Here is a 14,984-nt window from a genome sequence, read left to right as displayed (position 1 = left end):
CAGTCTGAAGTTACCGAAAGTCCTCCTTACCAATGGGAAAACTAACACTTTCAACTTACTTACAAAATAACTCATTTCCATTCCAGATAAAAGCATATACACATTAATCAACTTAATTTTCCAAATCCCCTATTTTAACTTATCTGTTACCTTAAGATTATAGTCCCAATAAATGACAAAAAGAAACCAACCCAGCCACAACCTCACAAAGTAGCCAATTTTTCCTAATAACTCCGGGTTAGTATCAGCAATGACAGTAATATTGTTAAACATCAAGAACCTGAAGCCATTTTACAAATAGTTATTTGGTATATCTAATAACCAAAATATCTTTGCAAATTTGAGAACAAAGATAACAGTTTATCTGTTAGGCTTCAAAACAAAGAAAATGTGAAGGACTTGCCCAAAGTGATTCAGCAAATTGTAGCAAAAATGAAAATCAAATTCCAGTTTCCCACCCAGGCACAAGGTCTAACCTACAAGCCATTTTGAGTACTGCAATTGGAAACAATACATTTTTGGAAGTTGAATTTAATGTAAACAATAGACTATGTTCAAATATCCTTTCCACAGATATCTTAACTAAGATTATTTATTTAATGTATTACCTACCATTTGAAATGGCTTTAAAAGCAGATACAATAAAACCAATAAAACCAAACAATACAAATAAGCAAAAATAAGTTATGACTAAGAGAGAGAGAGAAAGAGAGAGAGAGAGAGTGTGTGTGTGTGTGTAAACAGAAAGAAAATTAAAATAAAGATCTGTTAGGAGATTCAGTTAAGTTTCATGTTTCACATTATCCATAATGACAAAGTACCAGGTCCTAGGGCTATTGCTCCCAATCTTTTCTGCCTCATAATACACATGGAAAATTATATTTGTACAGCCACTGGAATAAACAGAAGAGACTAGCCCTCCCTCCATCCTCTTCTCCACCTCCCTGCTCAGCTAAGGGGATCAGTTCTCATGTTCTAATGTAATCCATTTAGACCACACCAGTAGGCTGTGTCACATAGGCTGGGAAGTTCTGCCTTTGAGAGAGCAAAGAGTTCCTGACCCACGTGTCTGAAAAATATTCCACCTTTTTGCTCCTTCATAAAAGGGGCACTGTACATTAAGGTAGATGATTACTTCAAAAACAGCCATAAAGCACTTCATATAATGTACACATCAGTGTAAGCTGAGGGCACAATGAATGAAGGCATTTCTGCAGAGGGCTAACACAAGTGGGAAAACTCCAAATTTAAAGGAATAATCAGACTATCGTTCATGCTGTTCACCACAAATAGCCTTTCTCTCAAACAGGCTTTTGATAAAAACTGGGAAGCAAGCAGTTCAAAATCACGTTTCAGAGAGGACTTGAGTTCCTATAGTTTAAACGTTAACTGAACAGATGGTAGGTATCCATACTTGTGTGAAAACTGAGCGGCCCAACCACACTTCAGACTGGGTAAATGCCATCCCACCAGGCCAAGGCAGAGAACTGGGAAGGTGACAAGACAGGTCATTTCATTGCTACGTTAGGTGTGCCTCTTTATTTGTAACTACCTTTGAAAAAATGAAAAAAATGTCTTGTTTGGCTTTGTGGAAAAATTTATAAATACTTAGGAGCCAAAGTAAATTCCATTTGCCTGCCCTGGCAGGAACAGAACCCACAGTGGGTTTTCAATTCTCCAACACACCCGGCCTGAGGCTCCAGCCCTCTCAAGCCTCCTATTCACATCATCTTTGGCAGCCAAGTTGATCGATCTATTCTCCATACCCAGGGAGAAGTTGGCAATATATGCCAGGCTTGACATCCAATCCTCTGATAGAGTAAGAAAAATCTCCAACCTTTCCACCAACTCCTGCAAGAGGTTCCTCCACTACCTCTCAAAGGACACAGGTCTGACCCCATGAATGGCAAACCTAGTTTGTAAAGTAAATACGAAATAAATCAACCACAGAAATAGAAATGCTTGTGCTTTTTACATGATTTTTCTCTATAGTGTGATCCAACTGTGGTGGTTGAAATTACATCTATTAGAAGCCTGGAACAAATAATCACATTTATGGCTGTAACTGAAACTTCCACTCTTAATCTGAGGGCCTGGTTTACAAGCTCATGCAAGGTCCCAGATAGGTGTGTTGTAAGTTGATACTGTCACAGGCAATGTGCAGCTACTACATAAGATACACCAAGGGGATATTCTTTTTGAAAGAATATTTGATAAGGAAAGGCTCTGATTTCTCATTCATCCATAAAAATCAGCTAGCTTATAGCAAACTACAGAACAAGCCAGCAGTCATCCCCAAATTCTCTACAGAGAGTAGGGTTTAAAATGAACTTTCCTTAGGCAGACTTTGTGACCATGTCCCCATTATGCCTGCTTCCCACATTAAAACACTCACCATACATGATGGTTGGTATTCATGTAATGTCTGCCTTCCTCACCAGACTGTAAACACTGCAAAGACAGGAACCATCTGCCATATTTAACTACTACATCCTTAGTACATCGTACAATGTTGGATGTGGAAGAAACGCTTAACATTTGTTGAATGAACTATCCAAAGAAATTAAACAAGATCAAATACTACTTTTTGTTTTCCTTCTTTACATGCCCTCACCTTTCCCAGGCTATGTTAAGCTCAACTCTACCGTGTCACCAATAGGGCCATGACTCAGTCCTTTCTCATTAAAGATCACAGAGATTCAGGAAAAACTGAAAGAGTAGGAATTAGGAGGTGTACAATGAGGCCTGGGCTTAGTCAAATACTTGCAGTTACAAGTAACAGAAATCTGCTCAGGTGAACTTAGGCACAAATGGGCATATCCAATAAGAGAGAGTGGTATCTTTTGAGCTCAAAGGCAGAACACAGCCAGGATTCTCAGGGGATTAGGAGGATGAGGAAAATCTTGTGCATCACTTGCTTGGGCTTTCTCTTTATCAGGAGCCAGATGTTCTTCCTTCCCTGGTTCACCCTACCTTTTCTGCAGATCAGCTTTTTTACTCTTTCTCCATGCACACAAACGCCTCACAGCTCTTGGGTTTATATGTTCCCAGTAAAATGGCCCTGCCCAGGCTGATAGCATTTCTGCCTCCAAATTCTAAATTCCTGGGAAAATCAGATTGGCCCAGGGACAAACAGCCTTAACCAGGCCAGCTTGGTTTTTCCTGGCTCCCTTCTACGGAGGAGGAGCTTCTCAGAAAAGACAGGGTAGGAAGACATCCCCAAAGCAGTGCTTGTGTTTTCGACCATGATGCGTCTGCTCTTCTTTCTCTTGTCTGCAACTCCCCCAAGATCACTCAACCTCATCACACTCTGCCTTTTAAGCTGGTTTCCTGTCATCAAACTTGGCCTTCACTATTTATTCTTTCTCATTCAATGCCTTCCACTTTCTTCCTTTCATTAAACTTCAAATTATTCTCAAAGCTGTAATGCATTTACTCTCTTACCTGGAATATGACAAACACTATATTTAAAAGGTATTTTAATGGACAAAATTAACAAATAAGTCATTTTAATAAATGCACAGAATATTTTCTTTTTATTTTCTTCTGTACTTGGAATGCTACTTATTATGTAGTAGAATAAACATAAAATATGGTCATATCTGCTTTGTGGTATTTATTTTACAGCCTCTGAATATATTGTGCATTTTTACTTATTTTGAAACCAATATCACATAACCATTATTTAAGAATAATACCGAGTAACCTCTTAACAAAACCCCTCTCAATAGGAAGGACTACAAAACAATTCCTTGGAAACTCAAATCTATTTCATGTTCTCTAACTGATTGAAATGTAGCTTATTTCCTCATGCAATAAGATTCTGCCTCTCTCAAGTTAAACAAATCTTAAATTCTTGCCCAGGTCAATTATTATGTCATCTGAATGCGTAAGATTCCTAGGAACACAAAAGCCAATTTCTAACCAATTGTGATGAAGATAACTTTCGTTTTCACCTCTACACAGTAGTAATCTTTTGAATGGATTCAAAAGATCATTTCAAAATGATTTCAAGAGAAATCATCTTGACCATATACATCTTGTTTGTCTGCAAATCCCTGGCATCTAGATCTGTGGCCTGTATACAGTAGATGCACAGTAAATATCTGATTGACTAGCATGTATACTTACATCCATATATTTACCAATCAACACTATATACACGTGGCTTTACATGTGTTCATATAAACATGTACATAGATCATCAACGTGTTTGCTATAATGTCACAAGACAATGTTTTCAAACCTCAATGTATCTTCAAATTATCTACGGTTTGGGTTTGTTTCATTTTTTTTCTTTGGAGACAGAGAGAGAGAGGTGGCATCTTGCTATATTGTCCAGGCTGGTCTTGAACTCCTGGCCTCAAAAAATCCTCCCGCCTTGGCCTCCTACAACACTGGGATTACAGACATGATCTAACCCGCCCAGCCTATCTAGGGATTTTGTTAAATGCAGATTTTGATTGAGCAGCTCTGGGGTAGAACCCAAGAGTACATTTCTAATAAGTTCTCAGGTGATGCTGATGCTACTGGCCCACAGACCACATTTTGAATAGCAAAGTAATCCCTTTTTAACTCTATTTAGTAGAACACCGAAGGCAAAGTATACAAATAATCACAAGGTCCTCTTTCTCAAAGTTCATGTTCAGTCGTAAGGAAAATGGATGGTAATCCTCTCAGGGAAACACGTCTTTATTATTAGACCAAATCCTTCAATACGTATTTATTGAGCACCTACGCCAGGTGTAAGAGCTATAGTGAACTTAAGTCATTCTTGCATATAGCTTACTAAATGATGAAAACACAACTAAAAGCTTCTCTGTATCTCAGTGATATCCAAATAAAGACAGCATTACAGGATGACACCAAAATGTATGTGTATTTGTATAGGGGAAAGGGAATGAGTTAGCAATTAGGATCCTGTGCCTTCATGAGGTCCCTATTAACGCTCATCTTATCTCAATAAGATTCCTTGCTTGCCATCCCCAAATCCCCATCATTTTGCCGAGGTCAGCCTCTCCTATTTGCAGCGTCATGGGACCTATTGATCTCTGAGGCCAACTTCAACTTGCTGGATTACAGCCCTCCCTCATCTCTTACAGTTAGATACTGTGGCAGGTTTGATGAAGAAGCAAGACCAGAAAAAATACTGGTTATATCATTTAAAAAACAGGAAAAAAGGCTAGGTGCGGTGGCTCATGCCTGTAAGCACTTTGGGAGGCCGAGGCAGGTGGGTTACCTGAGGTCAGGAGTTCGAAACCAGCCTGGCTAACATGGTGAAACCCCATCTCTACTAAAAATACAAAAATTAGCTGGGTGTGGTGGCATGCGCCTGTAGTCTCAGCTACTCGGGAGGCTGAGGGAGGAGAATCGTTTGAACCCGGGAGGTGGAGGTTGCAGTGAGCCGAGATTGCAATACTGTACTCCAGCCTAGGCAACAGAGGGAGACTCCATCTCAAAAACAAACAAACAAACAAATAAACAAAAAAACAGGAAAAAAAAAACCTAGAGAATTCTCTACTTTTCCATTTATCTAAACCCTCATCACTGCCATGGCTTAAAAAGAAAGTTCAGCTTGATCCTGTAATGTACGACAGTATCTTCTAGAAGCAAAACAGGTAAAGGAAGGATATAGCATTCAGAATTACAAGAAGTTTCTTCTTCCCAAAAAAAGCATTGAATACTTTGTTCAGCTTGGTTATTATCGTCTATTTATTACAAAATTCTGAAGACATGCAAAGCCTCAAAGATAATTTGAAAATCATTTAAAATTATTATATCATTAATAATCATTTGTTTATAAACAAGCAAAATTGTTGTTTGAGTTATTACAGTACTCTTTTGCCAGAAGCAGAATTTTAAGCAAATCTACAATTTAGCATGAATTTATTTTGGCATATGCTTCTGAAACTGGGATACTTATATCAAGAGATGAGGTGTACACTGCAGCAAGCCAGAAGGTATAGGACTCCAAACAACAAACCTGGGGGATTTTTCTACAATGTCAATTTTAATTAAGGTTTGAAGGGCAGGAAGTAAGGGAAATGTTTAATACAAGTAATAATAAATTTAAATAATTATTTTGCGCTAAAATAAACATGGGATAGGATGCCCAAACTTCATTAATTTTAAAGATAAAAGACTAGACTAAAAAGAAATTTCCTATTTTGGGGGGCCAGGTCTTCTTCAGCTGTGGGGGAACTTCTGCCAGTGGAATAATCTAAGAATCACACATTTCTTTAAAAAGTGTACTTGGAAGATTCATTATTTATCAGTGCAAGGACATAATTCTCAGATAAGATCTTGGGGAAATGAAATCAACTTCTAATTAGAATGTTTCAATCCTAAGCAAATCCTTTTGAGAACTGAATGCTCAATGCTGAATGTCTTGAATTTGAATAAATGATATAACAATAAGGCAAGGACAAATTTACTTCACAAATGTAATCACTGGACAAAATTTTGAATTGCCTAAGGACATACTTTATAAAATAGCTGAACAAAAAGTTGGAAAAGAGAGGGAGACTGCTGTAATCAGAAAGCCTACGTGCTGTAATCCTTCTTCCATTAATCTTATTCAGAAGCTATGAATATAGAGTCAATTTCAGAACAATTTTCTTACTTTACATAGTGAAAGCCTTAGAAAATCTAAAATGATTTAATATGGTACTTTTCATTATAATGAGAATCCCAACCTCAGTCTTCTCTACTTAAGAAGAAAATACAGAGAAGGCAATCTGGGAAGGACATGTCTGGTTTTTCAAGACAGAGATTTGGATACTTACAAGGCATTGCATGGTATATGCTTGGCCAATACTGTCCACTGTCTCTCTTTAACCAAACACGAACTGTCCTACAACAGAAGAAAATATGTACGTGAAATCACATTATTCTTAGCCATGGGAAAATGCTGATACATAGAAAACAAATCTCTTAGTATTATATATAGAGAGAGGCCAGGCGCGGTGGCTCAAGCCTGTCCCAGCACTTTGAGAGGCCGAGGCAGGCGGATCACTTGAGGTCAGGAGTTCAAGACCAGCCTGGCCAACATGGTGAAACCCTGTCTCTACTGAAAAAAAAAAAAATTAGCTGAGAGTAGTGGTATGCGCCTGTAATCCCATCTACTCGGGAGGCTGAGGCAGGAGAATCACTTGAACACCAGAGGCAGAGGTTGCAGTGAGTCAAGATCATGCCACTGCACTCCAGCCTGGGTAACAGAGAGAAACTCCGTCTTAAAAAAAAAATAAGAGAGAGAGAGAATATCTTAACATACCTATGTATCTTAACCATAAATACATATATAAGAACACCATATATACGAACAACATATATACCTGTCTAAAGATTCTATATTCCTTAAACTTGCGGCTTTTACGTATTCAGAATTACATATAACTCTTTAAATATCATGCCACACGTGTGTAATCATGATAGTGTTTGAATATTATTATTTTCATTCTTGTTGTTTTGCCTTTCCAAGCATCTGACCTTTGCCCTTGACGGCTGGAAGCATTCATCTGGCTGGGGAACTATTTGGTTTTATTAGTGAAGGGACTACAAAGAGATCAAATGAAAAAATATGCAGTATCTGACATGAACAGAATGATTATACAGTCCATGGTCTTGTAAGCCAAGCCATTGTCTCAAGGGAGTTTTTCTAAACATGCTCAAGTAATTATAAGCTCTGAGGCAGATTTTCTGAGCTAGTGGTGTCCATGAGGCTTGCTATGGAACAGAGTGATGCTGCAGCAAAGGCTGTGCATGAAGTTCCAGGCCAGCAGCTGTAGAGAGACAAGGCAGACACCTAGGAAAAGTCAGAGAGCAGACACCAAAGACTCAACTAGCTGGGAAGTATCATGATGTTCTGACCAAACAGAAAATCCTGACCATGAATTATACTAGCCATAACATCATCAGCATATGCCAGCAGGGCAAACACAAGTAGGAGACCGGGGAAAGGTATTATCCCGGAGACCAGAGGAAATAGTGAACATCAAACAGATGGAAAAAGTCAGTGTCCCACTGCCAGGGGATCATAGGCCACACACCTCACCCCACACTCTTAAGCCATCCCAGGGTTAAAAGCAGAGTGACAAACTGAGCACTTTTATCTCAGAGAGAGTTGAATACTTCCTAAAGATACTATTTAAGTCATCACAATGGACTAAGTTTTAAATTATATTGGATATCTGCCACCTGCCCTACTCCAGCTAATCAGGAGGTCTTCTATAAATAAGTAGGCTGTGAGTGGTGGCTCACACCTGTAATCCCAGCACCTTGGGAGGCCAAGGCGGGCAGATCACCTGAGGTCAGGAGTTCAAAACCAGCCTGGCCAACATGACAAAACCCCGTCTCTACTAAAAATACAAAAATTAGCAGGGTGCAGTGGTGGACGCCTATAATCCCAGCTACTCAGGAGGTTAAGGCAGGAGAATCACTTGAACCTGGGAGGGAGAGGTTGCATTGAGCCAAGATGGCGCCATTACACTCCTGCCTGGGCGACAGAGCAAGACTCTGTCTCAAAAACAATAAATTAATTTTAAAATAAATAAATAAATAAATAATTAGTAGGAAAAAGACTAGACCAACTACGGATATAATAAAGAAAGAACATTTAAGTTATGATGTTAAGTTTGCATATACATGCAAAATTCAGTCTTTTTGGTCAATTATATTAATTTGTGAGGTGAACAGATACAATGGTAAATAACTTATACGAATTAAATCTATGCATACACATACTGCTAACATAGCGATATGCATATCAGCATTCACTCTTAAGTTCTTTTTACAACCCATGTTAATACAAAATTGTTATATTGAGATTATTACCTCAATAAGAATCAATACCAGAGTAATATCACAGAAGATGGTAGAGTAAGATACTCCAAAATCAGTCCCTCCACTAAATCAACTACTAAGCTGGCAAGAACTGTCAGCCCCATCCCTACGGCAGGCAGCCATGGAGACTGCGGCTCATGTTCCTTGAGTGGCCTGCTTGTACCAGGAAGCGAACACTGTCCTCCACAGTTTGTAGGGGGTGTGTTTTGATTTGTCTGGAAATTCACTGAGAGATTTAAGCAAAGGCTGGCTATTGTTTCAAACCCTTAGGGCTGAAGGGCTTCCAAAGCAGTGTCTTTCAAAAGAAATTAGAGACAGAAACTTTTTTATCCTTATCGGATGCAGGCATTTAAGGAAATCACTGGCTGACTTTAGACATAACAGAACAGAGACCTCAGTGATCACATACAACAAGGAATATAGTCTTTGCAAAAATAGTTTAGAAAAGTCACTAAACAAATGGATAGCTACAGCACTCAACAAGTAAGAACAGCAACCTCTGGAGAGGGAGAATTATATGACTTCCAGAATTACTGCATTATAATATTCAAAACGTCCAGTTCTTAACAAAAATTGCAAAGTATACAAAGAAAAAGGAAAAGAAAAACAAATAAACTGACAGAAAAATTCACAGAAAATTGATAGAAATTCACAGAAAACAAAAAAAAAGAAATTGACAGAAACCATCCATGAAGAAGCTAAAACAGGCTTACTATATCAAGACTTTAACAGTTTTAAAAAGACAAAGAACAAAGGAAATCAGGACAAGGTTGTATGAACAAATGGGGAGTATCAATAAAGAGACAGAAATTTCAAAAGGGAATCAAAGAGAAATTCTGGAATTGAAAAGTACAATAGCTGAAATGAAAAATTCCATAATGAGGCTCAACAGCAGGTTTGAGAGTCAGAAGAGACAGCAAACCTGAAGATGGGACAACTGAAATTTCCCAGTCTGAGAAGAAGAAAGAAAAAAGAATAAAGAATAACAAACAGAGCGTAAGAGACCTATGGGACATCATCAAGTGTACCAACATATGCAATATGGAATTCCTATAGTAAGACAGATGAATTCTCTATCTAGCTGCACTATCCTTCCAAATGAAGGGGAAATTAAGACATTCTCAGATAAACAAAAGCTAATGAAATTCATTACTAGTAGATCTTCCTTACAAGAAATGTTAAAAGGAGTTTTTCAGGCTGAAACAAAAGGACACTAGATGGTAACCTGAAGCCATACAAGAATTAAAGATTACTGGTAAAGGTCACCACACGAGTAAATATAAAAGTAAGTATCACTGTATATTTTGTTTATAACTCCTCTTCCTGTTTCCTAAATGGATTAACAGACATATGCATAAAACAAGAATTTTAAGTCTATCTATGTAAATGGGCAACAAAAGGGGTAGGAACAGAGCTAACTAGGAGCAGAGTTAATGTACACTAGTAAAAATAAATTGATATCAATTCAAACTAGATTATATAAATTTAGGTATACAGAAGAGAAAAATAAGGGAATCAAAATGGTACATGAGAAAAAATCAAACGTAGAAGAAGGCAATAGTGGGGAAATTGAGAAACAAAAAACAAAGAGATTTAAGACATAAAAAATAAATAGCGAAATGGCAGAAGTCTTTACTTATCAGTAATCACTTTAAATATAAATGGATTAAACTCACAAATTAAAAACAGAGACTGGTAGAATGGATTTTAAAAAAATATGGTCCAACTTTTTGCTACTTAAATGAGACTACTTTAAACCCAAAGACACAAATAGGTTGAAAATGAAACAATAAAAAAGACATTCCATTCAAATAGTAACCAAAAGAGAGCTAGGTGGGTATAGTGATAACAGAAAAAATAGGTTTTGAGTCAAAACTTATTACAAGAGACAAGGACACTATGTATTGACAAAAGGGTCAATTCATCAAAAAAATAATAATTGTAAATATATATACTCCAAAGAACAGAGCCCCTAAAATATTAATACATGAAAAGTAAGCACTGACAGAACTGAAGGGAGAAATAGAGAGTTCTACAATAATTGGAGACTTTCACTTATAATAAAAGATAGAACATCCATACATATAAGGAAACAGAAGACTTGAACAACACTACAAACCAACTAGATCTAATGATATATAAACAACACTCCAACTAACAACAACAGAACATACATGTTTTTCTGAAGTACACATGGAACATTCTCTAGGATTGCTCAGCTGTTAGGCGGTAAAACAATTTTTAATAAATTTTAAAATTGAAATCATACAAAGTATCTTCTCCACGTATAAGGGAATGAGGCTAAAATCAATAACAAAAAGAACTGGGGAAGAAGTTACTATGAAAATTAGAAAATACTTCCAGATGAATGAAAACAAAAGCACAACACCTTAAAATGTATTAGGGGCTGTGAAAGCAGTACTCAGGAAGAAATGTATAGCTATAAATGCCTATATTAAAAAAGAAGATCACAAATCAATAACCTAATTTTATACCTTAAGGAAAAGCAAACTAAACCCAAAGCCAGCAAAGGAAGGAAATAACAAAGATTAGAGCAGAAAAAAAAAAGGGGGGGGAAAGATAGAGAATCAATGAAACAAAAGGTCAGTTCTTTGAAAAGATCAGCAAAAGTAACAAACCTTTAGCTAAACAGAAATTTAAAGGATTATAGGAGAAAATTTATATGCCAGCCAATTAGATATCTAGATTAAATAAACAAATTCCTAGAAACATACAATCTACCAATACTGACTCAAGAAGAAATGGATAATCTCAACAAACCTATTACAAGTAGAGATTGAATCAATAATCAAAAACTTCTCAACAAAGAAAAGTGCAAAACCAGACGGCTTCACTGGCGAAGTCAATCAAACACTTAAAGGAGAATGAACAACAATCCTATTCAAACTTCAGAAAAATGGAAGAGGAGAAAATACTTTATAACACATTCTATGAAAGCTGGACAAAGATACCACAAGAAAACTACAGACTTAAATCTTCATGAAGACAGATTCAAACCTGCACAACAAAATACTAGTAAGCCAAGTTCAACAGCACATTAAAACGATTATATACCATGACTCAGTGTGATTTATCCCAGGAATGCAAGGGTAGTTCAATATAAGAAAAAATCAATCAATGTGATACGGCACATTAATAGAATGAACACACACACACACACCCCTCAACAGACACAGAAAATGCATTTGACAAAATTCAACAATCTTTCACGAAAAAAAACATAGCATACTAGGAATAGAAGAAAATTTCCTTAATCTAATAAAGGATATTCATGAAAAATCCACACTTAACATCATACTCAATAAAAAGTGAAAACATACTCCCTAAAATCAGTAATAAGGATGCTCAATTTCATCACTGCTATTCAACATTATTGGAAGTCCCAGCCAGAGTAATTAGCCAAATAAAAGAAATAAAAGGCATCCAAACTGGAAAGAGACATGTAAAACTATTTCTATTGGAAGATGACATAATTCTACTTATAGAAAATCCTAAATAATCCACTCAAGAAAAAACGACTGAAGCTAATTAAATTAATTAAGCAAAGTTACAAGGTGCAGGATCAGCAAACAGAAACCATCTGTGTTTCTAATAACAAATATTTCTAAAGAAATTACAGCCCCCAAAACACTTTACATATATATTTAATCTTTACAATACCCTATTAAATAGAGTTCTCTTCACTAAATGTACTACCCTCCTTATACCAACTTGTATTGAAGGCAATTGATAAATCTTTACACCTAAAAATAAAAGTACAGTATATAAAAATATCTGTTCTCTTATCTCCTGAGGTACAAGAGCAGTTTAAAAAAGAAAAAAAAGGTTCTGCATCTTAGAGATCAAAAGTGCCATTTGGATGGTTAGGAATTTCCTAAATGAATGTGAATTTTACTATACAAAGCCTTAGAAGTAAGTTTTAATTTTTCTGAAAATTGTTATTTTAAAAGCAACATGAAAAACATTTTTCCCTGAAGAAAATTTTCAGAAAATGACAACTATGGTTATGAGTCATATTAAGCCAGCAGAGGTTAGGGTACTGGGGGAAAAAAAAAGTCTGGGTGGAGCCAAGATGGCCGATCAGGAACAGCTCCAGTCTACAGCTCCTACCGTGAGCGACGCAGAAGACAAATGATTTCTGCATTTCCAACTGAGGTACCAGGTTCATCTCACTGGGGATTGTCGGACAGTGAGTGCAGGACAGTGGGTGCAGCACACCAAGCGTGAGCTGAAGCAGGGCGAGGCATCACCTCACCCGGGAAGCACAAGGGGTCAGGGAATTCCCTTTCCTAGCCAAGGAAAGGGGTGAAAGATGGCACCTGGAAAATCAGGTCACTCCCACCCTAATACTGTGCTTTTCCGATAGTCTTAGCAAACGGCACACCAGGAGATTGTATCCCGCGCGTGGCTCGGAGGGTCCTACGCCCATGGAGCCTTGCTCACTGCTAGCACAGCAGTCTGAGATCAAAATGCAAGGCAGCAGCGAGGCTGGGGGAGGGGCGCCTGCCATTGCCTAGGGTTGAGTAGGTAAACAAAGTGGCCAGGAAGCTCAAACTGGGTGGAGCCCACCACAGCTCAAGGAGGCCTGTCTGCCTCTGTAGACTCCACCTCTGGGGGCAGGGCATAGCCAAACAAAAGGCAGCAGAAACCTCTGCAGACTTAAATGTCCCTGTCTGACAGCCTTGAAGAGAGTAGTGGTTCTCCCAGCACGCAGCTTGAGATCTGAGAACGGACAGACTGCCGCCTCAAGTGGGTCCCTGACCCCCAAGTAGCCTAACTGGGAGGCACCCCCCGAGTAGGGGCAGACTGACACCTCACACGGCCAGGTACTCCTCTGAGACAAAACTTCCAGAGGAACGATCAGGCAGCAACATTTGCTGTTCACCAATATTCACTGCTCTGCAGCCTCTGCTGCTGATACCCAGGCAAACAGGGTCTGGAGTGGACCTCTGGCAAACTCCAACAGACCCGCAGCTGAGGGTCTTGACTGTTAGAATGAAGAAAAACTAACAAACAGAAAGGACATCCACACCAAAACTCCAGCTGTACGTCACCATCATCAAAGACCAAAGGTAGACAAAACCACAAAGATGGGGAAAAAACAGAGTAGAAATACTGAAAATTCTAAAAATCAGAGTGCCTCTTCTCCTCCAAAGGAACGCAGCTCCTCACCAGCAATGGAACAAAGCTGGACGGAGAATGACTTTGACGAGTTGAGAGAAGAAGGCTTCAGACAATCAAACTTCTCTGAGCTAAAGGAGGAAGTTCGAACCCATGGCAAAGAAGTTAAAAACCTTGAAAAAAGATTAGATGAATGGCTAACTAGAATAACCAATGCAGAGTAGTCCTTAAAGGACCTGATGGAGCTGAAAACCACAGCATGAGAACTACGTGATGAATGCACAAGCCTCAGTAGCCGATTCGATCAACTGGAAGAAAGGGTATCAGTGATGGAAGATCAAGTGAATGAAATGAAGCAAGAAGAGCAGTTTAGAGAAAAAAGAATAAAAAGAAACAAACAAAGCCTCCAAGAAATATGGGACTATGTGAAAAGACCAAATCTACGTCTGATTGGTGTACCTGAAAGTGACAAGGAGAATGGAACCAAGTTGGAAAACACTGTGCAGGATATTATCCAGGAGAACTTCCCCAATCTAGCAAGGCAGGCCAACATTCAGATTCAGGAAATACAGAGAACACCACAAAGATACTCCTCGAGAAGAGCAACTCCAAGACACATAATTGTCAGATTCACCAAAGTTGAAATGAAGGAAAAAATGTTAAGGACAGCCAGAGGGAAAGGTCGGGTTACCCACAAAGGGAAGCCCATCAGACTAACAGCGGATCTCTCGGCACAAACTCTGCAAGCCAGAAGAGAGTGGGGGCCAATATTCAACATTCTTAAAGAAAAGAATTTTCAACCCAGAATTTCATATCCAGCCAAACTAAGCTTCATAAGTGAAGGAGAAATAAAATCCTTTACAGACAAGCAAATGCTGAGAGATTTTGTCACCACCAGGCCTGCCCTACAAGAGCTCCTGAAGGAAGCACTAAGCATGGAAAGGAACAACCAGTACCAGCCACTGCAAAGACATGCCAAATTGTAAAGACCATCGAGGCTA

General features: G+C 38.3%; 1 protein-coding gene across 4 annotated transcripts in view; it reads right to left on the bottom strand.

Annotated features, from left to right (window-relative positions):
• Positions 1 to 14,984, bottom strand: part of WDFY2 (WD repeat and FYVE domain containing 2) — a 186,551-nt gene that overhangs the window by 98,969 nt on the left and 72,598 nt on the right. For 3 of the 4 annotated variants that reach the window (XM_034936749.3, XM_008962088.6, XM_003809795.7), the window contains exon 2: positions 6,786 to 6,853. The exons of the other annotated variant lie outside the window; for it this stretch is intronic. In XM_034936749.3, coding sequence (XP_034792640.3) covers positions 6,786 to 6,853 — 68 coding nt within the window. The remainder of the gene's footprint in view (positions 1 to 6,785; positions 6,854 to 14,984) is intronic. 4 annotated transcript variants of the gene reach the window in all.

This window comes from Pan paniscus, chromosome 14 (genome assembly GCF_029289425.2).
Source record: "Pan paniscus chromosome 14, NHGRI_mPanPan1-v2.0_pri, whole genome shotgun sequence".
Classification (NCBI taxonomy): domain Eukaryota; kingdom Metazoa; phylum Chordata; class Mammalia; order Primates; family Hominidae; genus Pan; species Pan paniscus.
Note: the sequence above shows the minus strand (reverse complement) of the source record. Positions and strands in the feature narration are given on the sequence as shown.